At 41.8% G+C, this 27,932-nt stretch overlaps 2 protein-coding genes across 3 annotated transcripts in view; one reads left to right on the forward strand and one right to left on the reverse strand.

Annotated features, from left to right (window-relative positions):
- faf1 (Fas (TNFRSF6) associated factor 1) overlaps positions 1 to 10,280 on the reverse strand; it is a 60,031-nt gene extending 49,751 nt beyond the window's left edge. The window contains exons 1-6 of the mRNA XM_070961602.1: positions 9,961 to 10,280; positions 7,292 to 7,360; positions 5,337 to 5,383; positions 2,425 to 2,690; positions 1,883 to 1,974; positions 1,161 to 1,252 (exon numbers count right to left, since the gene is read on the reverse strand). Of these exons, the coding sequence (XP_070817703.1) occupies positions 1,161 to 1,252; positions 1,883 to 1,974; positions 2,425 to 2,690; positions 5,337 to 5,383; positions 7,292 to 7,360; positions 9,961 to 10,020 (626 nt within the window). The 5' untranslated portion in view covers positions 10,021 to 10,280. The remainder of the gene's footprint in view (positions 1 to 1,160; positions 1,253 to 1,882; positions 1,975 to 2,424; positions 2,691 to 5,336; positions 5,384 to 7,291; positions 7,361 to 9,960) is intronic.
- Positions 10,281 to 22,671: 12,391 nt separating this feature from the next.
- The window catches only part of cdkn2c (cyclin-dependent kinase inhibitor 2C (p18, inhibits CDK4)), an 8,122-nt gene continuing 2,861 nt past the window's right edge, over positions 22,672 to 27,932 (forward strand). Inside the window, exons 1-4 of one of the 2 annotated variants that reach the window (XM_070961014.1) lie at positions 22,672 to 22,868; positions 23,127 to 23,204; positions 24,527 to 24,659; positions 25,917 to 26,274. In XM_070961014.1, coding sequence (XP_070817115.1) covers positions 24,528 to 24,659; positions 25,917 to 26,274 — 490 coding nt within the window. In that variant the 5' untranslated portion in view covers positions 22,672 to 22,868; positions 23,127 to 23,204; position 24,527. The remainder of the gene's footprint in view (positions 22,869 to 23,126; positions 23,205 to 24,526; positions 24,660 to 25,916; positions 26,275 to 27,932) is intronic. The other variant, XM_070961012.1, reaches the window with a different exon arrangement.

Here is a 27,932-nt window from a genome sequence, read left to right on the forward strand (position 1 = left end):
TTAAAAGCAGTGCCTCCTGAAATTTTAAAGGTGGACGTTAATGTTAATACTCTGCTTGAAAAATAGGCCTGTGGCAAACAAAATCTCTCAAAAATTCTCATGAAACATTAACTCAGATCATTAATCCCTCACTTGGACCATTAATCAGAGTGACACTGATTAATGATGAGCAACACAGGCTTCTAAAAAAAAAAATCTAAAAATATGAGCGATCTTTTTAATAATCACAGGAGCGGCAGGGCACTTCATCTCCGTCATTTGGCTGAGAAATGTCTGCAGTCCACACATACAACACCTCAAGCAACTGCACACACAGATGCACGGCAAAATGAATCAGTCCAACCATGTATATGCTGAAAAGAAAAAGATTTACCAGTCCAATGCTCTTATCTTCAAATTAAAAATAAAAAAAGATCATGGTCACTCTGCAATATGCAGGTGACATTAAGGGGAAAAATATGACTTCTACGGACAATATTTACCTGATACTGATGAAAGGACGATCCCACGTTCAGCTGCCACCTGTGATTGTATTACCGCTTTGACTTTACACTGAGCAGCCTGACATTTCAGAAGGAAAGGTTGCTAATACTGCCAAGGATTCACTGAAATTAGCAGAATATCCTCTGGATGGAGAACACTGGCTTAATGAAGCTTTCTTAACACATCTCTACTGTCAATGGGTACTATCACTATTGTAACTGGTGTGTTCTGGAAAAAAAAATAGATATGAAGTGTGGATACCATGCACGCCGTCTATGCGGAGTAATATACAGAACAACCTTCAGCAAGCAACAATGTCAGGCTTAAAATAAAGATGGGAGAGAAAATTATTATTTACACAATACACAGAGATTGCGGCGGGAGATGTTCCTCTCAAAATGTCACAATGGATGTGGGAAAATGAGTGTGCACCAGTAGGTCAAATGTCTCTTAATATACCAATGAAAATGGTATTTGCTGCCTGGATCCCGGATCCGACTTCTCCATAACTAGACACAGGTCGCCACCTGGTGTTTGCTATTAAGTACTACACTCCCACCACTACCAGTAGTGTCATAGCGTATGTGCGCCAGGATGGGAAGGCGTATGGGGCGGATTTCTTATGAGATTTCACATAGAGAGAGGAGTGAGAGCGTGCTGAATGCTGGGCAGAATACCTGTTTTTGCTGGTGCTTGCAGTAGGAGCAATGTCTGGGGTCAGGACATACAGGCTGTTGTTCTTGGGCAGGTGTAAACTTCTCAGCACCGTCTAGTTACACACACATAAACACACACACACGCACGCGCACACACACACGCACACACACACACACAAAATAGTTCCACTCACTTGAAAGGATTTATAGCCGTAGAGATAATGATTTGTTAAGGAAATACATTTGTGCTTACTGCATCTGCATCTCTGCACTACATGGTTAGAACTGGAAATAGATCTTTTGAGAACATCACAAAGTTTTACTAATTGTTGGGTAGGCGACAAGCCTGATTGCAAGAATAATGTTGGAAAGGTGGTGTGGTTTCCGCTTGGCCACAGATGCTGAATACACTCGTTGCACATGGTTTCATAGGAAGTCTTGGAGAACAGTGCTAAAACAAAGTCATGTATCCAAAACCCTCATGCTACAAAGATGTTCTGTATTTGTCGGAGTGGAAATAAACTGTATAACATGGCACTGTGACTGTACACAGGCAGAAAATCAACATACACTGTATGATGTAGATGTTAAGCACCTGTGCTAAAATTTGACATGTAAAAACAATCACATTTATTTAAATAACACATAGGAAAACTGCAAAAACAAAAGAAAGACAAAATAAAAGACTACAGGTTTAGCTGTTTTTCTTGATGCTCCATTTGCGATAAAGTCTGTTAACTCACGCTGTCAGACACATCTCCACTCTTCCATCCCTTCAGCTGCATTTTGGACACTGGAACCCCAAGTTCTGTCTCGAGGATTTGTTTGATTTCTCCTGTAAATTAGATTAATGCAGACCAATGCAGAGAATGTATATCGGAAACAAAAATGCAGTGTCATATGCTGAGGATGCTTAAGGTTGGACTATTAATCGAAATATGGCCAAAGGCAATATCCAAATTGCAGGAGCTGCAATTTTTTAATAAAAAGGCAAAATGTGTCACAACATACCATTATAAATGAGGCATTGTGATGCCTCCAGACATAAGGGAACATGTTTGGACCTCAGCAAAAAAAAAAAAAAATCACATCATCGTCATTTATGTTTTTTTAAGTGAAAATGAAATGTAAAAATTACCATTTGCATTTAAACTGTGACTCATATCAAAATATCTGTCCAAATAATCCAAATTTTGGGTGGTGGTGGTGGGGGGGTGTTGCATGTTGTTCAGCCCTAAGTCTTATACACAGTATGTATATAAGTATCAGTGTGCGTGGTGCTCACCGACTGTGCTTCCTTCCTCCAGTACCAGCTCTACAGTGCGCTGCCGGTACTCCACCCTGAAGTTGAGCATCCGGGGCTGACGCTCTATAATGTGTCGGGAGGAGGGGTTGCTGGGGCAAAAAGCTGAAGTCGAGGACGATGGAGGAGAGGAGGACGAAGACGAAGAGGAGGTGGGAGGAACTGCACCTCCCGCTGCTGCATCAGCTGCTTCTGATTGGCTTGGGGGTCCGTACATGCTGGCCTGGTTAGCCTCACTGGAAAAGTTACTGGACAGAGGGAGCGAGGTTACTGATGGTGGGGAAGAGAGGGAAGACTGCTGAGTCTTCACACAGTATCTTAAACATCTCAGGGTGTTTCTCTGAGAATCATGAAGAAAGTGGACAGAAGAAAAAAACAAAACATGACAGATGCTATCAGAAACAAATATTTGTGGATAATTGTGGCTAGGCCTATATTTGTGGCCACATCAGACTTTCTAATAGTCTTTAGCCTGTAACCTGATTGTTAAGAACCAACAGAACAGAAAATTATACCAAAAACAAATGACTCCATCCTCCTTTCCAATATATGTCTACTCTCTCATTCTCTGTTTCTCTTTGCTGCTTGCTCAGCGTGTGACCCATGTTTCACACAACACAGTAAATAATGGCTTTTTTCTCCTGACCCCGGACAAAGTGTGCCCTTTGTTCCCTTAAGTGTAAGCAGCAACTGTCTTGCAACAGAGTGCCAGACTCAGGCTTTTTCACAAAGGCTGTATTTTATTTGGCCAACATTAGAGAGGCCACTGTCCTGAGGCGTAGGTTGGCAGTCAACAGCCACAAAACCTCCACAAACCGGCTGGACCAATAGGGTGGGAAATTAACCCAACATAAAGGCAGCACATTATAACTGTCTCCTCCACCAGCCACTTCACTAACAAACCAGATCTCGCAAGAAAACAGTTATTTCAAGATCCAAATCTTTCCTAAGATTAGAATTGGCCACGTACAGTATTTACTGAGACAAGGGGGAAAAGGTCAGTCAGTATTTAATAATTACATACTGAAATCGTTAAATATCGACCTGTTCTGAGGTCAGTGGACAACAAATGGAAAACAGACATAGTGTGTTTCAAGAGAGGATGGATCAGAGACATTAAGATACCTGATTTTAAACCCTGCTGAGCTCATGGACATGGAAAGACAAGCTAATCCCTCTTTGTGACAAGAAAGTATCTGACACCCACTTGAATGCTTGAAATGACACGGCTGGCAAAATACAGGTTGTGATAAAGGAAGGAAGTCATACCATGAGTACATACATGGAACACTTAATGGGCATCGCAGTATCTGCCAAGGGCTACTAAGATAGTATTTAGCACAAAAAATAACTACCACTGAGGTGAACTGGACTGACATCAGCTATCATCTCACAAATGTATTGTGGGTAGACAGGAAGATACACAAATGAGACAGATGAAATAGCAAGACTCCAAAAAAGAGAAGGAAAAACAAAAGAGATCTCGCCACGAGGATTCTTACAAACTCTGAAAGCATCTAAGGAGAAAAAAAATCTAGTTTATAGCATCAGCTCTCACCACAAGTGAAAAAGATCCTGAATACACTTTGACCTAAAACTGGCACAGCAACACTGAAGGCCGTTAAATTGTCCGTTGTTGCTGTTTGAGTGTAGTTCAGCGCTGCCCTACATCTAGATGGCGCTGTTTGCCTGTGCAGTCAAAGAGGTGCCCCAAAAAAGACAGAACTGATGAGCCAGTCATGATGAGTCAGACCAGATACAAAGTGCAACAGAGGAGTCAGTACTTTAATCAAGTTTTGCACGGAAAAAAAAGTTGCCCTGATTATCTGAGGAATTGTGGTTAGTCATCAACAAGCAACTATCTTAAACCTGCTTACTAAAGAGGACACAAGGGAAATGCATTTTAGACAGGAATACTGGCGTAGCCTCCAACTGGCTCTGGCTCAGGTCACGTCATCAGAGTCTGTTTACTGGGCAACGCCAGCCTACTCATACCAGTGCCAGCCACTTAGTAAATGTGTTGGCTGCTGGTCATGCTGCCAGCCAGCCTCCATTCAGAGCAATGTGTGCCCTTGAGAAAGACCAGTAATATTCTCATGGCCCAAGGGCCTGAACCACACTAAAGTGCATGCATGCGCACACATGCACGCAAGTGTATACACAAAATACAAACACACACGCAAACACACACACGGGGAAAAAAAAAAAAAAACGGTTCAACAGAACGTCTCCAGTTTGAGTGGGTTCAGATCAGCTCAGTGCATTCATGAGTGTAAACTAACCGTTGAAGGAAAGTGAAGGGCTCAAAGCCTCTTAAAGAAACCTTTTCTATTCAGAAACTGTGTACAACTCCACTCTTGGCAGAAAGTTTCTTTGCAGTTGCAGTGTCTTTTATATTATTCCTCCATTAAACAGCAGAAAAGAAACCATAGCAGGAGCAATAACCCCCAACTCAGCAGCATCTATGCTAGCATTATTTGCTGGATATGCGAGTATATGGATACAATATCAATATTACAGTATAAACCTAAAATGCTTAATTCAAGATTTAACATCAAAAAGTGATTTTAATATGGAAGCAGGAGACACAGAAAATGTATCCTGCTCAGTTCTGTACTATTCAAGTGGTAATAAAACTATAGCATATACATTGGAGATGCACACTAGTGTCACAGGCACATATTCCTGAGTGGCATATATTCCCTCTGCCATACCAACTATTCATATTTCCTTGGCATTGACATTTTTAATGTGATATTTCCAGTGTAAGAACATAAAGAACAACAGCACTTTGTCATAAATGATATGCATAATCTCTCATTTGTTTAGTGTTGTAAGGGCAACCAAAATGTTTCCTGTGATTTAACATACATCTGTGCCAAGACTGTTATTACCTTTGTAAGATCCCATTCTCCTGTGGTATCACTCCATTGATGGCTGCCTGCAATGAAAGTGGAAGCACATGTTATAAGACAATATAATGGCATTTGTCTTGCTTAAATTACTGTATTGTATCAACTATTCTACCAACTCTTTGCTGCTGAAAATAGGTGACTGTCTTCTAAGACCCATGAAGTTCAAGCTATCGCATCTTTAACAGTAATGACAAAAGATGGAATCAGTCAACACATGAGAAGCATGTCTGAAAGAGACTGGCAGATGTTGCAGCATATATTTCTACAAAAGGCATTTTAACAGTGACTAAGCAAACCACAATTCATTTCCAAACTTTCAATAAGTCTGGTCATGAAAGCATGGACAGCTCTGTAAGTTTTATCTCTTAACATGCACAAAAAGCAGCTCTGCCTCAGGAGGTGGAGTGGATGATCCACTGATAACAGGGTGGGTGGTTCAATCCCCATTGCCGCAGTATCCTTGGGCAGGACACTTCTAACTGCCAGTCCCAAACCCAGATAAATAGGGAGGTTGCGTCAGGAAAGGCATCCGGTGTATAAGTCCATGCCAAGTCAAATATGCGGATCATAAAATCAGATTTCCATGGCGGGTTGGGCAGCAAGATTGAAACAAGATGATCCGCTGTGGTATACTTTTTTAAAACGGACATGTTAACCAGTCATTCACAACACCCTATGAACAAGACCAGGCGCACAATATGCTCTAAACTTGCTACACACTTTGTCAAAAAGAATGGTGCTATATTATATCAGGTGCTTTTTCACCACAATCACAAAACAATCTATAATCCATAGATGATCATTTCACAAATGAATTTAGCTGAATCAACATTCTGGCACCACAATGTCTTAAAATCCTGATATCTCCTTTATCCGGTCCAGTTGGACCACTTTCACAGTTGTAGTTTTTTTTTGTAGTAGTAGTAGTAGTAAAAGGGACCTACACTATGGATGATTACCTGCAAAGGTCACGGGTAGAGCCAACACGCCAGTCCACATGAAACAAGGCAAAATCTACAAGTTACTTTTTGGTCTATTCTGTAACATGTTTACATAAGAGTGTGTGATATTTGCTGGTTGAAAGGTTGGAGACTAAACCTACAGCAATGTGACCGAGAATGATGGAATATTCAAATAGGGTGGCGCATCAGAACAAAGCGAGCTGAGAGGACAAACATGACCGTAACCACTGTCAGCTCTGCACTGAGCTTTTGTTTGAACGGACAATTGATAGGATTTCTCTCGAACACTCACTATTCTTCGCTGCAAAATAAAGTTATTTGTCATGTGCTGGTATAATCATATTCCCTATTCTTTTTGTATAAATGTAGGGAATGTGTAAAGGGGAAAAAAATGTAAGGGACTTACATGAACAATGAAAAACAAACTGTCTGTCTGGTGGTCTCCCCACCCACATACATACAAGAAGATCTGTTGTTGTCTATGTTTACAAAAATTACCAGCTACTGCCGTGGAACTGCAAGTCATCAGATTTGCAGGCGCAGTGAGTCCAGGCCCCACTGTCTGTCCTCGACTGCTGCTGCTGCCTGCTTTGAACTCCTGCCAGCATCAGTCTAAATATATACTGACCCCTTCCAATACGCACTGCACGGTAGAGGGCTCCTTGTTTTTCACACTCATCATGAGTTAATACAAACTTGGCACAACACATCCTTTCTCACAGTGTCTCTCAATTCAACATTCACTATACCACACCTCTCAGGGCTCTCTCACGGCCACTGCATTGAGGGTGGCAGCATTGCCATCTGGTTCATAAAACAGACTGGGCAAAATGAAAAAATGATTTAGCCATAACAAAATTAACACAGAGTGTGTGTTATTGGATGGTAACTGCCCTCTTGAACTTGCACTCTAGATGCACTAAGCCTGCCTGTCAAAGAGCAAAGCCCAAAGCCTGCAGATAATGAACTTACCACTAAATCCCAGTTATTAAGCTCTAACAGAGTGATTGCCTCGGCAATGTTGTCAATTCCAGTGCAAGCCTGTGAGAGGAAAAAACAGAGAGAAGGGAATTACAAGAAATGCACTGTATGACACTCTGCAGCCGTTTGTTTTATGCAACATTCCTATCTGGCCGCACATAAAAAACACATTTTACAACAAAACAGAGGAAAGAGAATGAAATGAATAGAAACATTTTAATTACTATGGTACAACCCATAAGAGCAGTATTTAAAGTGGTGGCAGTCTTCACAAGAATGACAGTGATTCAGTCATATCTTGATAAAAAGAAGGCCACATATTTCCTCTGATTTCTGCCTGATAGCTTGGACTCCTGAGCCTTGCACAGCAGACTAAATAAAATATGTTCTTTATAGTATAAAATGATTACAATATCACAACATGGGTCAGGACAGACCAATGCCAATAACTGCTTTAAGCGTAAACTAAGGCAGACTATCCCATGGCAGAGGCAGTGTTTCCTTACATTCCTGTTTGTGTAACTAACAGCAGGCAGGTTAGTGGTTGATGATGCAACCGTCACTCTGCTTACTCACATTTTCACCTAAAAGTTTACAGACATCATAAAGGATGACTTTATTAACTCATGTGACGACCATTACTTAAATCTAGACACCAGTAAAACCAAGGACATGATCAGTTTAATTAGGTAGATGTGTTATATTACCCTTCCGCCAAACACAATCACAGGTCAAACACAGTGGACAATTTCAAGTGCTTAAGCACCGCTGACGGTAACAAACTGAGAAATGAATGCCAACACTGTGTAAATCTGTAAAATAGCCAACACGGACTTTGTTTCATGTAAAGACTAGATTTTGCAAGTGCTTTATTGAACCAGTGCTGTGTAAAACATAAAGAAAACAAAATGTGATCATTTGCTAGTCTTTTTCCCTTTTGACAGCCTTTTCTGACAAGGCTCAGTCATCACAAGCAAGGATGGGGTGAGTTTCACCACTTTGACCACGTGATTGTATAGAGGATATTACTACACCTGCTTAGAAACACTTTGTAAAACCGTTATCGGTAAACACAGTTCATTTACAAATAATTGCATTCTGTTTTTAATCCATGTTTTTCATTTTTTTGAAATCAGGGTTGTAGAACAGAGCAGTAAAATACATAACCAATACGACGTTACCAAACAATGCTGCATGCATGGTAACATGGCCTCCACAAAGCCAGGAGCATTAAGATGAAATCATTCTTTAAAGAATTAAGTTTTTACTTTCAAAGCGATGCCATCTTATGCTGCCAACAAAAAGAAACACAAACATGTCTTTGCACATCCCGCTATTATGTTTTCAAGCACAGTGATACATGCTCCTTCTGCTATAGATATATTTTATGTCTCTCTCTATATATATTTCTTAATCAGAATGTATGTATTGTGTTTAGAGTTGTTCACTGGTAGTCTTAAATCCCAATTGTATATCTTTGGCTTATTTGTTTTTGGTGTCTATTGGATTTTATGTATTTGATAAACTGATATAACTGTTAAATGCTATCTTTTTTCAGTTTTTGGGACGTGGACATCATTTACCTCAAGCAGCATAACTCTAACAAAATGCTTAATCCAATTCTCCAGTAATCACATAAGACTTTAGGATACCTTGCCCTCACTTTTGGATCATAAATCTGATCTCATGCATCTCAAACACAATCTCATGAAGTTCCAACACTCATGGCAGAAGTAGAGAGAATGATTAGCTCAAACATTAGGAAGTTACCTCGATATTTGAGCACTGTGCTAATGGTTACAGGACAAAACTTTAAAGTGTGGGGTCTCCTTTAGAAACGTCACAGAAACAGATGCAAAACAGCGAGACATTTCTTGTGGTCTGCCTTAATCTGAATGAATGGCATGTCCACTCCAACATCCAAAGGAAATTAGTTAAGAGTGGAAAACTACTTTTGCATTGCTTAGCCATGTAGGCAGATGTTATTTAAGTGAACTTGTTGATTCAGAACACAAGCTTGCAAAAACAAAGTCATGAGAGACACCACCAAAGAGAAGGACGACATTTCATTTTCCAAGTGTAGATTTTAGAGGAAGGATGTGTGTTATTTTAGTATCGATGTCTTTAAGTATGGTAACCATTCAAAGAGGAAAAGCATAATTTGGTAGCCTGTCTTTTCTCATCATCAAAATAAACTACCCTATCTGCAAACTGGGCTAAAAATCTGATATCCTCAAGTGACACACGGTTTCTGACGAGGATTTAGAAACCTGACAGGGCAGCAGGCATGTGTAAACAAGCTGACAGTTTACGCCGTAGCTCTCTTTTAGCTAACCAGATAATCGTTATCGGTCAAGCAAGCACACTTGAAACCGGCGCAAAACACAAATTATTCCACTGTTTAGAATGGCAGCTTTTGACAACCGCCATTTAGTTGGCGAGCTTACAGCGAATAACTACCTTCGGAATCAGATAGCAAGCTGTCAGTTTGTTAGCTTAGTGTGCTAGCCACAGACACCAAAGCTCAGGTCAGGTCTGCTGTTTACGACGCCAGTCAGGTCGTGTGTGCTGTTGTTGACAGTAGTCCAAGGAAATTCAACAGCGGCAAACAAATTACTAACTACAGGACAAAACATCTAGGACATACAAAAGAGACACACCTGAAAGTCGGCCAGAATCATTTCTCTATCCATGTTGCTATCGCCGCTTTCGGAGGCCATGGCAATGACTGGCTAAAAGCAATTCTTCTTCCACTGGCTCTCGTCGCTGTCTCGCCTCACAGAGGGACACAGAGTATTAATAAAATACTTTACTTAGACCTGGCGACGACTGAGCGGTTGGCAAATTGGAAATATCAAACTTTGTCGGGATTTAACAGCTCCAGATAGACAAAATTCTGTATAGTAACGTTACAGTTATCAGTTATCTCATATCATTATTGTCACCTAGTCCATTGCTTTCCGGCTGTCGTAAAGTGGCTGCAGATGTTGTAAAAACTGGACGTAAGGCTGATACTTGGAGTTGACTTTTCCGTTGCTATGATCGCCACAGAAAAGACGCTAGACTCTATTTTTTTCCATATTAATCTGCTTACAGGTGTAGTTTCATTGTATATGTACTGTAAAGTAGCTGAAGACTATAGGTTATAATACATACTTAATATTTTGTAAAACTGAGGTTTTCCACATACTTTCACAGGCCTAACTTGTAAATGTAGCTCTGGGCTGTCAGAGTAATTTTCTCAGAAGTCTTTTACACCCAACATTTGAAAATCACTGAGCCAATGCTGCAAACACGCAACCAGACAAGAGGACAGCCTGGGGGGCACAAGTGCATTAATCTTAAGTGTGTGTTCCCAAAAGCAGGCTGCAGCAGTTCAAAAGTAAGTCTGTTGCCTTGCTTCATAAACCCCTGAGCCCCATGACTCATATATGCCTCAGCTATCTGTAGTTGATAGATAGATAGATAGATAGATAGATAGATAGATAGATAGATAGATAGATAGATAGATAGATAGATAGATAGATAGATAGATAGATAGATAGATAGATAGATAAGTAAGCAGGCATACAATGCATACAGAAAGTTTTCAGATCCCTGTTTTACTCATTTTGATGTGTTCAGACTCACCTTAAAATAGAATCAATTAAATGTTTCCTTATCAGTCTTCACATAATACTCCACCATGACAAAGCAAAAACAGGTTTTTGGACTGTTTAGTAAATTTTTAAAGAAATCAAAGGCCATTTAAGTAAGTTTTCAGACCCTATGTTATGACTCATTATTAAGTGCTAGTACATCCTACTTCCATCATTGGTCCTTAAGATGCTTCTACAGCTTGATTGGAGTCCACCTATGCTTAAGTGAATTCACTGGACATAATTAAGAAAGGCACACATAAGGTCTCACTGTTTACATCTGGTATTAATATGCATCTTGGGTGATCCAATCACAAACAACCACCAACACACATTGCAATCTAACCAGTCAAACCACTTGTCATGGTGGTGTGGGACACATGTGACCACATATCTTTTGTAGTGTAAACACTAATGCATGAACTCTGTGCCCACAATTCCCAACTGCATGTGTGGAGCAAATAAGGCAGTACGCATCATCATATTAATGCCATCTTTATAGTCAAACATGGTGGTGGCAACATCATGCTGTTGGCATGGTTTTTGTGTGACAGGGACTGATCGAGAGAAAGACGGACGAAGAAAAATATAGAGCAATCCTAAGTGAAAAACTTTTCCAGAGTGCTCATGATCTCAGGCTGGGCCTATTTCCCTGTTATTGTGTTTATGTGACTAATGGGGACACCAACCGCGAAATGGGCTGCAATATAATCCCTCGAGGCGTTTGCGCATCATTAATGTACATCCACTAAAAGTGCTTGTTTTTGCTCAGATTGCTATTCTAAGTGTCTGACAACATTATGGAAAGGATCCCTTTTTGTTAAACTGTAAGATCCTTTTTGTTTAACCAGAAACAAGCCACTATATCTCTCTTGACAAAGCAACCAGACTCCATTTATAGAAACAATAGTTTTGTCATTGTAAAACACACTTCATTCAAACTTGAGAGAAACAAAATAAAACTCACCAAAACCTTCTTGGTGTCCACTGTTCCAACTAGAATCACCACTTCACTGTTGTGTGCCTCAGCCAACCAATCAGGTTACAGTTTTCATTCATGACTGTCCAGACTCATACAATATATTTAGTGAAGACTTTCACAGAATTTAATAAAAAGGATTCAGTTTTGTTTTGTTTTCTGTTCTTGTTTTTTTTTTGTTTGTTTGTTTTTGTCAAATGGGAATTATTTCTACACTGACATGTATGATTCCAGTGAATCATTTCCAGTGAGAAGGATGCACCCGACTCTCTCCGGAGGAGCATCTTTGTCGATGTCAGGAGGGTCGCATCTACTGCGGACAAATGGGCCACTTCCTGGAGAACTGTTACGTGCATCACAGTGGTTCAACCCGTCGGTTGCCCGTGCTGGTGAGTACCTCCCCCAGTAAGAACAGGTCTTGCCGGCAGCTTAACCAGGTCATACTGTTGTTTGACTCTCTGTCTGTTCCTCTCGCTGCTCTTTGATTGATTCGGGTGCGGATGCTAACTTGTTGGACAAGCAACTTGCCATCTCCCTTGTCTGTTCTTCTAGACTCCCCCATACCAGCCACCGCTCTAGACGGTCATGTAATGCATCTGGTCAGCCACTGCACACCTCCGGTGACTCTAAAATTCTCTGACTCACACTCTTAAATTATAACTTTCCATCTGTTTGACTCTCCCCAACGTCCTCTCATCTTGGGTCACCCCTGGTTAGTCAAGCATAACCCGCACATTGATTGGCAGTCTGGCAAGATTATGTCATGGGGGGTGCCCACTTCACAGGAGGAGATCGACGACGGGGAGATTCCTGATCTGTCCTCCGCGCCATCCTGCTACATGGACCTCAAGCAGGTATTTAACAAAGCGAGAGCTACCTCACTCCCTCCTCACTGCTCTTTTGATTGTGCTATAGACTTGCTTCCTGGAGCCTCACCTCCCCGCGGACGTCTGTACTCCCTGTCGGGCCCTGAGCCACAAGCCATGGAGGACTACATTGGTGCTGCGCTCAAGGCTGGAATCATCCGGCCTTCCTCCTCCCCGGCTGGAGCTGGGCTCTTCTTCATGGGGAAGAAGGACAAGTCTCTGCACCCCTGTATAGACTACCGAGAACTTAGCAAAATCACCATTAAGAACAGGTATCCTCGTCCACTCATCTCCTCTGGTTTTGAGCTCCTCCAAGGGGCCAAGATCTTTACTAAGCTTGACTTACGCAATGCCTATCATCCAGTCTGTATCAGGGAGGGGGATGAGTGGAAGACGGTGTTTAACACACCCACAGGCCACTATGAACACTTGGTGATGCCCTTTGGTCTGACAAATGCTCCTGCTGCGTTTCACTCTCTGGTGAATGAGGTCCTCCACGAATACCTGAACAAATTTGTCTTTGTGTATCTTGACGACATTTTGATTTTCTCGCCAGATCCAGGAACCAATGAGAGACATGTTAGGCAGGTGCTTGAACAGCTCTTAAAGAACCAATTGTTTGTGAAAGCAGAAAAATGTGAGTTCCATGTTTCCACTGTGTTTTTCTTGGGGTTTGCGGTGTCTGAGTTGAGGGTTGGTATGGATCCAGATAAGGTCAGGGCCATGCAGGAGTGGCCCACTCCCACTTCCAGACATGAAGTCCAACTGTCCCTCGGTTTTGCCAACTTCTACAGGAAGTTTCTCCACAACTTTAGTCACATTGCCTCTCCATTGCATGACCTAACCTCTTCTAAGGTGCAGTTCCTTTGGTCTCCTCAGGCAGAATCCGCCTTTAACCGGCTCAAGACTAGCTTTGTCTCCACTCCCGTGTTGATTCTACTGGACCCCAGTTCGTGGTGGAGGTGGATGCCTCAGACCTTGGAGCTGGGGCAGTGCTCTCTCAGTGGGCAGAGAAGGATGACAAGCTCCATCCTTGTGCTTTCTTGTCCCGCAGGTTCTCTCTTGCCGAAAGGAACTACAGTATGATGTGGTGGACAGAGAATTAAGTTGGCCTTGGAGGAGTGGAGGCATTGTCTGGAGGGGGCGGAACAACCTTTTCTAGTCTGGACCAACCACAAGAATATAGAATACATCAAGTCTGCCAAGAGACTGAACCCTCGGCAAGCTAGCTGGGCTCTGTTCTTTTCTAGATTCAATTTTACCATTTCCTATCGTCCTGGTTCTAAGAACACGAAGCCTGATGCCCTATCCAGACTGTTCGGGGGGAATATGCCTCTGTTGCTCCCAAAACCATTATCCCTGAGAACTGTGCTGTGGGTTGTGTTAGCTGGGGAATCGAGGAGCAGGTTAGGAGGGCCAATCAGGAAGTCCAGATCCCACCTGGGGTACCCAACAACAGGGTCCTGTAATCTCTTGGGCTCATGCTTCTGTGATCTCCTGTCATCCTGGTTTCCGCAGAACTCTGGCCCAAGTTGGTGAGAGGTTTTGGTGGCCCGGAATGAGGAATGATGTCAAGGAGGTTGTGGCGGCCTGCTCAACCTGTGAACAGAATAAGAGCAAGAACGCCCCCAGTGCTGGACTTCTGCAGCCTCTTCCTGTGCCACGGTGGCACTGGTCAGACATCTCACTCGACTTTGTGACTGGACTGTCCCCATCGGAGGGTAACACTGTCGTACTGACAGTAGTGGACTGGTTCTCCAAAATGGTATGGTTCATACCCTTGCCTAAGATTCCCTCCGCCAAGGAAACGGCTGATGGGGTTGATGACTCATATCTGTCGAGTTTTTGGGTTTCCCAGTGATGTCCTGTCTGATCGGGGTCCGCAGTTCGTGGCACAGTTCTGGAGGGCGTTCTGCCAGCTGATGGATGCCACAGTTAGTCTGACCTCAGGCCACCATCCTCAATCCAACGGGCAGACGGAGTGGCTAAACCAGGACCTGGAGAAGGGGCTGCGCTGTCTGGCTTCACGGAATCCCGCCTCCTGGAGTAAAGTTGTCATGTGGGTGGAATATCCCCACAACACCCTGCCCTGTCATTTCCCCTCCGCCATGATGAAGGATCTTCCAATTGCTTAAATGCACCTGAAGGAGACGAGGAGAGAGGAGGCTTCTGAAGGAGATCAGAGTGAGGATACACCGGTGTACCCTACGCGGAAGTCTTTTATTATTTAAGGGGCGTGTCATATGTGGCACACGTTTGAATCATGGCGGGAGCAGGCAAACGTTATCAGTAATTGATGTCGCCCCTCGGACTGACGCTGTGGAGCGAGGATTTTTCAGTTTGGAGTTTCGTCTCCTCCGTCCTCACGTCTCTTCCTCGCATCCCTTTTTCATGTCCTCGCTGGGCGGAGCTAAGACACGAGGAGAGGAAGCAAGTGGAGGAGACGAGAAGACCAATTTACCAAATGAAAATCACCTATGGTGTTGAGTAATGAGGAAGAAAAGTGTTTTTGCAGAACATTATGATGTCACAGTGAAGTTGACCTTTGAACTTTTGCACATAAAATGTCGTCACTTCATCATTTTATCCTATGAGACAATTACGTTACCGTATGAATTCTGGAGTTATGACCACAAATGTGTTGTGTGTTGTCACAGTGACTTTGACCACCAACATCATTCATATTTGAGTCCTACTGAGCATTTGTCCCAAATTTGAAGAAATTCCTTCAAGGCCTTCCTGAGACATTTTGTTCATGAGAATGGGACAGTTGGGCTATGCCAGCGCAGAGGCATAACAATCACCACCACGTCTGGTTAGCAAGTCCTGCTCCTTCTCCATACAACTGAGAACAAGTTTCTGACTAATCAGCTGCCAGTCCTCTTATCTCGCACCTTTCTTCAAATCTGGTCAACCATGACATCAAACTGAAGAATTCCACTCTCATCAGACAGAGGATGTACCAAATCCCTGTAAGGTTGACTCCTGTGCTAATGGACAAGGTTCAGGCCCTCTACAAGTGAATTGAGTAATCCATGGTTCTTGTAGTAAAGAAAGATACCAGCTTTCGGTTCTGCATCAACTTCCACAAAGTAAATATCAGTCAGTCTTATCAAATGGCCAGAATTGAGAACCTCACTGAAAGAGTGGGCCAAGCAAAATACGTCAGCTCTCTTGATTTGTGCAAAATCCACTGGAAGGTGCCACTCACTGAAGCTGCAAAACCTCTTAGAGCTTTCAGAACTCCTCACAAAGATGCCTCTGCCCTGCAGGGGGCACCCATAACCTTCCAGCAGCTGATGGACAAGGTCTTGGCAGGCACAGACTCCTTCACCACTGCTTATCTAGATGACAATATAATCTAAAGCAACTTCTAATCTGACCATCTTGTTCATGTGAATGAGGTTTTGCAGAGGATCCAAGAGGTCTTACCATCAACCCCAAAAAGTGTACTTAGCCCAAAGGGAAAACAGCTACTTGAACAACATTATTGAAGGGAGTGTCATTAGCCCACAAAAACACAAGTAGGAGGTCATTCAAGCCTCTGAGAGACCAACCACCAAAACTCAGCTCAAGTCATTCCTGGGCTTGGTAAGCTGGTACAGTTCATTCAAGGTTTTTCAGCATGAACTGCCCGCTTGACTGACCTGACACTACTGTCCCACTGCAAGGACAGGGAGAAGACAAGAGGCCTGTGAACGACATCAGCAGAAAGTTTTTTCTGAGGGAGATTTGCTGTTCTGCTGTGGAGCTGGAATGCCTTGCAGTGAAGTGGGCAGTTGAATGTTTAGGACTACTTGCTGGGAAGAGAATTCAGCCTAAAGACAGACCACAGGGCTCTTAAGTGGTTTGACTCAATGATGGACACAAACTTTCATATCAACCACTGGGTCATGCCACTGCTGACTATGCTGACTATGCTATGCCACTGCTATTGGATAGGGAAGCAAAATGCAGTGGCAGGCTACATGTCTCACTAACTGCAAGCAGGGGGGAAGAAATGTGAAGGAGCTTCACCAGTCAGGTGAAAAGCTCCTTTATCTATTGGTATAGTTTAATATATGGTTTTGGTTTATGTGACGTGTTTATCAGCTAAACTTCAGACCCACTTCAGCTGATGAATACATTTGCTTCATTTAGTATTTTTTCATTTCAGAGTTTATTTCACTGTTTTCTTGTTTGCTTTGATTCCTAATCATAATCTTTCTGAGGTCCATTTCCTTGCTGAGATGGTGCTCTCATGACCGCGCACATGAATGCTGCTTGGTCCACCCAGTGCTGGCAATGTGGACTGTACCAATTGGGACTTTGGGATGGGGGAGGAAACAATGGGTTTTCTTTTGTGTATTGTTTTCTACCACCCTTAGTAAAATTAACTCCCAAATAGCATGTTGTAGAGTCCATGTACATCTTCAGGCCTCAATTGAAAGACTTACGTTACGAACATTCTTACTGGCTATAACTGTTTGTTTAATGTTACCCTTTCTACTAACACTTTAGTTTGATCCAGAAGTATTTTCAAGCCATTGTTTGTCTGTGGTCTGGGGACTCCCCGTTGTGTCAGTGAATTTCCGTTGCTCTTATATAGATGCGATTTGTTTTATGCATATTGACATGAAGAAAAAAAAGCATAGCTCTGCAGATCCTGGACTGCTGACTCACATCTTGATAATAGAGTTTTCAATCTTTACCCTAACACTCTTATCCTGTGATTTTTGCCATATTTTTTGGATTCTGGTTTTGACTATAGAATACATTTCCAGTGTACCCTAAGTGATATTTCAATATTTCCAATTTAATCTGTTGCTTCATTCCCCTCTATTCCTACATATTGAACACCCACATAAATCCCACACTGCATGCAGCTTTGTTTATTCTGTACATTGACATCATTATTTCTGCAACCACATCTGGCCTGGCCATAGACCTTCCATGATTTATTGCCCCAAATGCTGCAAGAGAATCACTACAAATTACCGTCCACTTTGGCTAAGTCTTCTATCTACCAAAGGGTCTATAGGATTGCCAGAGGCTCTGTCGTGTATGCTGAAAGCTGATCAGAAAATACCTCAAATGCTGCTTTAACAGTGGTTTGATCACTAAAACTATCACTGTACATTTGTGGGCAGGAGCCCCATGCATCTCTCTGATGACTGCCTCCACTGGATGGTCTTCCTCTGGCAAGTTGTAGAAGAGAAAAATCTATAGCAGGCTGTAGCAACAGCCACTGCAGCATATGATGCCCACAAACAACAGGCCCCACTTTAAAGTTCCTTATTCCTACTTCCTCTGCCCTTTGTCCTTTGGAATTAACAAAGCTGATCTATCTTCTTTTTAGTCTTTCCAATGCTGCTAAAGAAGACATTTTGTTGGAAAATCTGATTCATATGTTTGGATTTTAACCTGGTAGCGGAAAGCTAACTTAATCCTACTCAACTCCAGCAGAGTGTGACCCAATTCTATGAACAGAGCTGAACCTAGCGAAGTGGGGAATGCTCTGCTATATACTCTCAGAGCCATAGCTTACAACATAATCAGTTTAGCCAGTACAGTTGGTGCTGCAGGACCATAAGCCAAACAACCATAGTCAAGTACTGAGCCTATCATAGCCCTGTAAGTCATTGTCATAGTTACTACTTCAAGACCCCAAGTAGAGCCTGCCAGACATCATAACACATCACTTTCTCACACTTATTCATAATTTTCTCCACATGGGTTTGCCAGGTCATTTTTTCATCAAACCATACACCAATGAATTCAAAAGCCCCCACCCTCTCATTATGGGTACCACTGAATGTCAACATTTGCTTTGAATTTTTCCTTTCGAAACTAAATATTTCATATTTAGTTTCATCAGGAGATATTTTAAATCCCAGTTCATTTGCCCAGACAATTACGTATCATGTTTTTCTCCTTGGGCAGGTTCCCATCTTCCCAACCATATTTATTTGTCAAGCAACTCTTAAGATCAAGTCTCCAAAGTGGGTAAGCAATGGATAACTCAAACCATCTCTTCTTTGTGTTGTGTCAGAACCAAATTTAAATGCCCTCTTGTGCATATTGAAAAATACATGAGTTTCATCTGTGTTGTTATAGCAATATCGCAGCTTGTCTTGCTCTCTATTGATTTTCTCATTTGTTGTTTTCTGCACCTACACTCTGAGCTATGAACTTGCAAAATGACATTCCAAGCATATTTGCTTAATCATTATTTCACACAGCCACAATTTAATTGTACTGAAGAACCAGAATATTTGCCACCTTAAATGCTGCTGTAAAGTGATGAATTAAGCTCCAGACCTGACTAACCAATGTCTGAAGCCCTAATTCACTAAAAAAGTCTTGCCTACTCTTTGTTTCATTTATAACCCTTAGTCTTTTGTATTCAATAGCATACTGTTCAATAGCATGATGCCTGAGCTTTTTTATACTTTGTTGTGAGGGCAGACCAGTGAAGAGCAGGCTTCATTCCACCAAGGGACTGTTGGCTTTCCGCTTGCTGCTTTTTTCATTGGAACTGTCTCAGATGCCATTGAACTTATCACCTCACATACTGAGTTACACTCATCTTTCCTAAAATTCTTCCCACCTTGCCCTCTTGTGAATTAGGATTCTACATTTAACATATGACTCCTTAACTAAAGTTCTGCTAAACCTACTGTACTTGTCCATCATACCCCACTCATCCACTTGAGCTAAAAGTGCTGAGGCTTGTGTGATATCTATGAAGGCCAGTACATTCTGATTGGTTCTGAACCATGTTAGTCTTCCATCATTCAGCACTACCAAGTCATTCTTATCCATGAATCTTTTCAACACCTGCCCATTCCCATCTGCAGCGCTATTTCCCCAAAGTGTGTGCACTGAAATCCCCCACCCACAACACTGGTGAACTGATGTTTCCAATTATTTCTTCCAGCAGCTCCACCTCAAATATTTGGGAGGATTAACAACTGAAACTTTCCCCTCAGAAATTCATACTTCAATGACACTTTCTATTTTTGCTTTTATACATTTCCTTTGATACTGCATTCTTCATGTGATAAATGTTGTACATTCCTGGGTTAGGGTTAGGGTTACACTGCTCTTTGGCTTACATATGCTGGGATGACAAAGTCTAGGGTAGGTTTTAGCTGTGTTTCTTATATACGTACTCAGGTGTCTCCTTAAATACCTCTGTGAATCCTTTAAGCTCTTGTCCATTAGCTGTCATTTCACCTTCAGTCACAAACCAGTCAGGCTTTGGCGTCCATTTGTTGGCTGTGAATTTGCTTCAGAGTAACGAGAATAATTTATCACTTATAGCTCTTCAGGGGTTATTCCTGAGATTCCCATCAGTCTCCCAGCTGCAGAGACAACTCCATGTATCGTGTCTGACTTCATTTTTACCACCATATCAATCTTGCACATTGCCTCTGCCACAAAAGCTAAAAAGGCCTTCTTGCTAACTACAACTGAGTCCTCTGGATTTGCAGACTTGGTCCCAAGGGTCCCCAGTTATCTGCTATAACCAGAACTCTGGTGGAGCTCCTTAATCCTTCCATCATCCTCGCTGCCTCTGCATGAGACATTTTATTTTCCCCATCTTATTTTCTGAACTGTTTTTACAAAATCTGAGCACTTTAAGAAAGATGGCAGGTGATCCCCTCCACAATAAGAGCACTTCACAGACTTTTTACATTATTACACCCTGGCCTCTACATACAGCAGCCACATGGTCATATTTTTGGCATTTGTAACAAAGCAAAGGGCATATGTAACCAAGTGACACCCTCTCTAGCAGCACTGCGGTGCTATTCTTCACATTTGGGATATTTTCTGTACATGTCACACACACGTTTCACCCTTCATTTAACATCTCATGATCTGATAACTGAGACGTTTTACATTATTCCCTAAATTTCAGTATTATCCTTTGATGCAAACTCTTCTACCCCCATTCCCAGTGAAGTAAACGTAAAGCTTCAGAGCTTTAGCTTGCTGACCAGCCAATTTACAGTTTATCATGAGCATCCCATCAGTCAGAGTACTTGCATGTATTACATCTCCTGGTTCTTTTTGAAGTGCCTTTGACAGTTTGAAGGGGCTAACTCATCTGAAGCATGGACCCTCTTCTTTCACTTTAAAGAAAGCCTTGAAACCCTTTCCTTTCTTCCCCTCCATCTGTCTTGCCTTGACTTTTTGGCGTCGTGAATCGCATCCTCTCCTGCCTCTCTCCTCTTTATGTTCCTGTTCATGACAGTTTGCCATTCTCCCTCATCTCACTCCCTGTGACCATGCCGGGTATGACTCCACCTGTGGGCATGGGCCAGCCCTCCTGTTTCCTCATGTTTCTAGATATTCTATGATTACATTGTCCAAATATCGTCAATCTTGAATGAACGAAAGCTGATTCACACCTTGTCTGCCTCGTCGGTCAGCTCTGGTCCCGTGTGTCCTGGGAAAAAGCAGGTCTACAGCTGAAGTGGCTTGTTCAACATGTTTTTTCTCATATAGCCACAGAAAAGACATTAAACTTAATTTCCTTTTTCCATATTAATATACTTAGAGGTGTAGTATGCCTAGACTGTTTCGTAGCTGTAGACTACAGTCTACAATACATATTCAAAATTCTGTAAGACAGGGGTTTACGCATATATTCATGCTTTTAAAGGCCTAACTGTTGTACATGCAGCTGTGGGGGTCCCTGTTGTCCTTCAGACCCCCAAAACCGCTGACCCAACGCTGCAGCAAACAGAAGATGTCTGGATGACGCAAATACATGAAACCGGAGTGCCAAAAGCAATACACTCACGTGCCCCATGACTCATGTGTGGCTCAGCTATCAGTAGTTGCAAAAAAAATAAAAATTTGGGAAGACAAGGGTCAAGCCTGTGATGGTGGACATGGCAGTGGAGGGAGAGAACAAATAGGGCAGGATCCTTCTATTTGGACCAAGAGTCAATGACCCCTGATTAATCAGCAGCACCGGTGACATGAGACAAACAATAAGCTGTAGATTTGCCATGAACCAGTGTCACTCTCATTATGTCTTTTGGGTGTGGATTTAAATTGTTTAGAGCATTCAGCATCTCCAGATAGATAATAATAGACAAGTTGAGGTTTGAAAAAGTTAGATTTCCCATTTGCTCAGATAAGAAACGCCACCAATGCGCTCAGATGTCCGGCTATAGTGCAAGGGGAAATAACAATTGCCGCAGTTATGAATGCATATGGAAACACAAGCGCAACCAGCCTTTTGTGTTTTTACGCACAGCCACTAAACGTGTGTACCATAACAGCCTAATTACAGATTACATCTGAGAGCACTAGTCATATGACCCGATTTTACTTTATCTTTCTTTTTGTTGTATCACACCAAAGCTAGTTAATAAAAGCCTGTGGGCGCTTCATGTGTAAATCTTGTCAAAGTGCGCATATCCTCATGATCGCTCTATTACTTTCTGTGTAAAAGCGACGCATGAATTATAAGTATGCTGTAAATCACCTCTCATCTGACCAGCGCTGCACAAACCAAACCAAACCAAACCAAAACAAACCAAAACAAAACAAAACAAACCCAGCTTTCAGGCTATACGAAGTGCCATCACTAGAGGGCGGCATGACTAAGGAAAAGTGAAAGATGTCGTCCATGGCACCATAACAACCCTATCTTGCTCTTTCATTGGAAATTATTATTAAGAATGAAGTAGGGCACCGCCATTGCATTAGCATGCTACAATGAGACTGCTTATCGCTGTAATAAAATCTCTATATCGCAGCAATGAATGCGGGCTCCTTCATCACCGCTGCGTTGTTACAGCATCACGGATTCTGCTCCGAAAGCTCCACGACAGTGGCCCGCCTATCACTCTCTGTCCAATCACACCATCCCATCGTTTTTTGGTTAGAATTTCAAAAATGATACGCTTTAAGGACGACATCCTTCCTCCTACAGCTCGATTTACACTTCAGATGAACCATACGTGATGTCAGTGAGGATATTTCACCAGGAGCTCTGCTGCGTTTGGACATTTAGCCCGTGCCAAAATTTGAAAGAGATCCCATAAGACACCGCTGTGGCAATGGTTCATGGAGGATGATAGGTAGGTTTACTGTCGCGAAAGAAATGGACCTCGTCTGGATTGTGCGTTGTTCGCGCAGATCGGCTCGCCTCTCTCAGTCGCTCGACCTGCGCACGATGATTTCAGCACATGATTGTAGAAACGCACTTTTTACATTGTGGCAAAATCATTTGAAAATGAGCGGGAAGTGGCCGTGACATCACATCTTATGATAATATGCGTGGATGAATCGATCTTTTCCGTTTTGTATTGTTCCTATTTTTTGTGTTGATTTTTCAGCGCGCGACTCTGCGGGATGGCACCGAATGACCAGTTACACGGAGGAAAGCTCGAGTTATGGTTTTAATCATATTTAAAGTAAGGGTCGTTGTTTTTCAATTCTCAAATATCAGTCCTGTAAATTGAAGCTTCGATTGCTTAAGTTATAGTTGCAGCTACCTTAGGTTATATCCTGTGTTTACAAAATGTTTAAGTCCATTGTGCATACGTCTGTGTCTCCTATAGGCAGGCGTCCGAGTAAAGAAAGAAACATTAGGTTATCATAGTCAGTGCATCCGATGAAATTCGGTATCTGCCCGAGATCACAAGACAGTCAGGGGCTATAGTGCTCTAACAGAACGTGGAAAAGGAGGCTAATTACTGTTTATACATTGTTCCCATATAATTATGATCCACAATGCCAAGATAGAATAAAAATGCCAGCTGACTCAGAGGTAGAATATGTTTTGCAGCTTAACCATATAGCATTATAGGCTCACGTTGAAAATCTTGTAGTAATAGTAATAGTAAAGTAATAATAATAGTAATAACCATTTTGAATTTGGAGATACAATTATACAGATAGAGCTGGGGGGATTTATTGCCCGTCTGGGTACTGACTGAGCACTAAAGTATTTATACCATCAATAGAATATAAGCCGTGAAAGTGAAGTGTCATAGGTCGCCTGTCATTGTGTAAAATGCACATCTGCATCTTGTTGGACAGAGGTTGGTAAAAGTAGAGTGAAAGTGATCCATAATAACCTCATATATCATTGTTTACTTTAGTCTGTGAGCATTAATTGTAGCAAAGGTTATATGTTATAAGTTATTCATGGTGTGTGTGTGTGTGTATGTGTGTGTGTGTGTGTGTGTGTGTGTGTGTGTGTGTGTGTGTGTGTGTGTGTGTGTATATATATATATATATATATATATACATACACACACACACACACACACACACACACACACACACACATATACATATATATATTTAATGAAATGAAACATTACAACAATTTAAACCGATTTACATGTAAAATAAAACAACAACAATCACTTCAGTTTGGATTCTACACATCCATATTGCAAGAGAAAATCAAGGAAGCATGTTTTTCTTGTTTATTTTGCAGGTATGTCTTCAAGGACCTCTTCTTTAACCCTTTTGTGGTGGATTCTTGAGACATAAATGTAAAAAAGCAAACTGTTGCAGTGAGATATGGTTTTGCATATAACACTGTTGTTTTTTCTAACCTGTGGTAAGTTTCCTTTGTCAAGCCCATGTGTGATGTAAGGGATGGGAGGGTGGTGCCATAGGAAATGCAGGGTCCTTCTTCTCCACTGCCTCCTGCATTATAACAGTTTTTCCCCACACAGCAGCTCAAAAACCTTGGCTTCTATCTCTTTATATTTTTTGCAAGAATGGCTGAGAAGTCAGTAGCTGACAAGCTCTGCGATGCCTCTGCCAGGGGAAACCTACCTGAAGTGTTGTTTTTGCTGCAAAATGGAGCAGATGTTAATGGATTTAATAAATACAACAGAACTGCATTGCAGGTTGGTACAAATCACTTCCAAACGAGTTTGTGTCAAAGTGAACTTGAAAAAATGTTTTTGTTTGTGGTGATTTTTTTTTTTTGCTGACTGTAGTGTGATATGCAGCATGCTTGACTTCCTTATCTTGGTGTGCTGTTGTGGAGAAGGCCTGATCCTATGCTATCTTCAAAAATCTAGTCCACTTTGTTCATTACAACGGTGAAAAAAGTTGACTGGACATTTGAGAAATATCAACCGAAATAGTATAAATGGATATATAAATAGTTTTCAAATGAATCTGTGTGTGAATGTGTGGACAGAGTGCAGAGAGGAGTTAGCATGATGAGCTGATCTGGATACTGAGTGAAAATAGCTACACAGCTAACCAAAATCATTCTGAAAATCATAGTTTTGCTGTTAATTTTTTCATATCAGATTACCGTAAGTGTGTGTATGTGTTTTTAATAGAACAATAAGATGTTATTTTATCACTATAGGTTTCATAGTTTAATGTTCCAGCATATGTTTTGCACCTTTCATTCCTGAGAAAAAAATAATTGAGATATACAAAAGAATGAGCCTATTTTAGTATTATTGTAATAAAAGGGAGGCGAGGGACAAAGCAAAATTCAGTTTAAGATGGTGGAGTTTAAGTAAGGAGTGACAAAATGGTGGTGATGAGGAAGGAAACAGTGAATGAGAGCTTAGCTACACTACATGGGCCTGCTTGCATTTTTTTTTTTTTTTTTTTTACAGGTCTACACTAGTTTTAATGCAGTTTGAAATCAGTTTCAGGCAAAGTCAATATCAGTAATACTAACATTATTATTTTTAGTGGTAGTAACAATTTTATTGATGATAATAATAACAAAGATATCTTAAAATGATCAGTGCAGTCATTTTAGTCTGCTCATATTAGTAATATCTAAGCACATTTCATATGTAGCTCTAACGTTTTTTTGTTTCTTTGTTTTATTTTGGGGGTTTTTTTCTTTCTTTTTTGAAAAAAGCTGCATGGTCTCTTTCTTATCAGCCAAATTGTTAATAGGCCGTTATTACTAAAGAACTAGTCTATCAGTGTTAATTGTCTGTTGTGTAGTGATGCATAAATGGATAATTAGACTTTACTTTATTGATTCCAATTTGAGAACTTCTTTAATGTAGGTTATGCTGTAGCCTGTGTTTTCAGCAGCAGTCGCACCCAAATTCTTCCACACACGTGCTGAGTCACTCCCTCTCATTCAGCATCCAGTTCATCCTCCGCCTGTCTTTGCTCAGGTGGTGAAACTGGGGAATTCCGCCGTGGTTAAGGCTCTTCTCGAAGCTGGGGCGTACCCGAACCTACGCGATCCGGTCTGCGGCCTCACCGTGATGCACGACGCGGCGCGCGAGGGATTCGCAGATTCTGTTCGCGTGCTGGCGGACCACGGGGCAGACACGAACATGGTCGATGAGAAAGGTCACCTGCCGCTGCACCTGGCCGCCAGGCAGGGCCATCTGCAGGTGGTCCGGCTGCTGATCGGACGCACCGCGAACCCCCAAACGGCCAACCTTCAGGGATACACCCCCCGGCAGCTCGCGCTCCGGTATGGAAGGATGGACGTTGTCCAATACCTGGACGAGTATCTGAGCTCACGTGAGTGGTTCACTTTTTAAGATTGTCTCCAAATAAAAATCCAAGCCATACTCTAACTTTAGAGATGTTTGTTTGTTTTTTTTACTTATATTTTATCTTAAAAAGAGCTAAATCTCTGTGCAGCAGTCGGTTACATACTGACCCAGTATTCAGTATGAAGTTGTGGACTTTTGTGTGGACATTTTATGAATAAAGAATATTTCTGTTACTCAACCAAAAGAAATGAGAAAACTGTGAAAACAACGGATCTATAGTTAATAAACTAGTGTGATAAGGATGGAAGGCATATATTATCAGACTCTTGATGCTGCATGGAGAATGAAGAGAATATGCCATTGCTATAATTTTCTTGGGTTGTGTAGCGCTTCTCTATGACCCGGCCTTCTATTAGCCTCATTCAGGCCAACATGTGAGTTTAAATCAGCAGTCTAATGAAGGAAACAGGTCAACATCAGCATATGACAGCGAACAACGGCCTCCGAATTTAACGCAACCATAACCCTGTTAGACATTTATGCTTCTTGCCTGAAGCTGCAGCAAATATAATGTCTGTGCATATTTGAGGCATTCAACGGATCCGAATAAGAATCAGAAAAACTTTATTGCGCCTCCCAAAGCGATGACAATTTACCTTTGACGTGTCTCAAGGAGGTAGACAGAAAAAAAATAAAATACATGGAGCAGAAATATATACAAAGCCTTCAAAGATAAATAAATACCACCATTCAGATTCAGATTCAGAAAAAAATGAATCCCAGCAGGAAAATTGTTGTTCAATACAGAGAAAGAAAGAGGGATAAAATACTTAAAAAGGTATATAACGATAATAATGATGACAGTAAAATGTGCAAACGCAGATGTGAATGGGCCAAAGTCTACCTTTCATATATATCACCATGTATTTACGCATAGATGTACAAGCAGTTGGGCTGTAAAGCGCAAGTGTGTGCAAGGGTTAGAGTACCAACTCCTTCAGAGGCTTTTTCTAATGTTAATGGAAGCTGCAATGACTGATTTTTGAATATATTTGTCCTGCAGATGTTATGACGGCAGCCTGATGGGAAAAGTTGAATAAGTTGTGTGCGTGTGTGTACGTGTGTGTGTCCTGCGTCTTGTGTGAGGTTGCTTTGTGCCTGCAGAGAGATGATAGTGAGGACTGTGTGGTGCCTGTTAGTTTACTCGTTTTGTTTTTGACAGAAACGAAGTAGCTGGTCACCATTTCTGCACGAGCTGTGTCATTATATGTGGATTAAGCTCCAGTAAACTCAAAATGTTATTAAAATAGCAAAGTAATCACGAGTTTATTTCGTTGTGTTTTATTTTAAGCTTAACAGTGAGCTCTTTGTAGAGTCTGTCCTCCTCAGTCAGGCGCTGAACGCTCATCATTACGCGTCGTGTTTGTTGACAGCCCCGGTGGTCGTGGTCATTTCGCTACCACCTCCAAAGTGTGACAGTGCTTTCGCGCTTGATATTTCGTTTGACATATGTGAGTGATCTAATTACTCTATTTAGCATACAGTCCCAACAGGACGTTGCCCGCTTTGCTTGAAAGCAGAACCTGATGTGCAGGCAGCAAAACAAACGTTTGCCTCAATTTGAAAGTGAAAGTCTTCCTGACACTGCCTCTCTGCTCACTCTGAGCCCTGTGTGTGTGTTAT

The sequence above is a fragment of the Chaetodon trifascialis genome, chromosome 4, assembly GCF_039877785.1.
Source record: "Chaetodon trifascialis isolate fChaTrf1 chromosome 4, fChaTrf1.hap1, whole genome shotgun sequence".
Lineage (NCBI taxonomy): Eukaryota > Metazoa > Chordata > Actinopteri > Chaetodontiformes > Chaetodontidae > Chaetodon > Chaetodon trifascialis.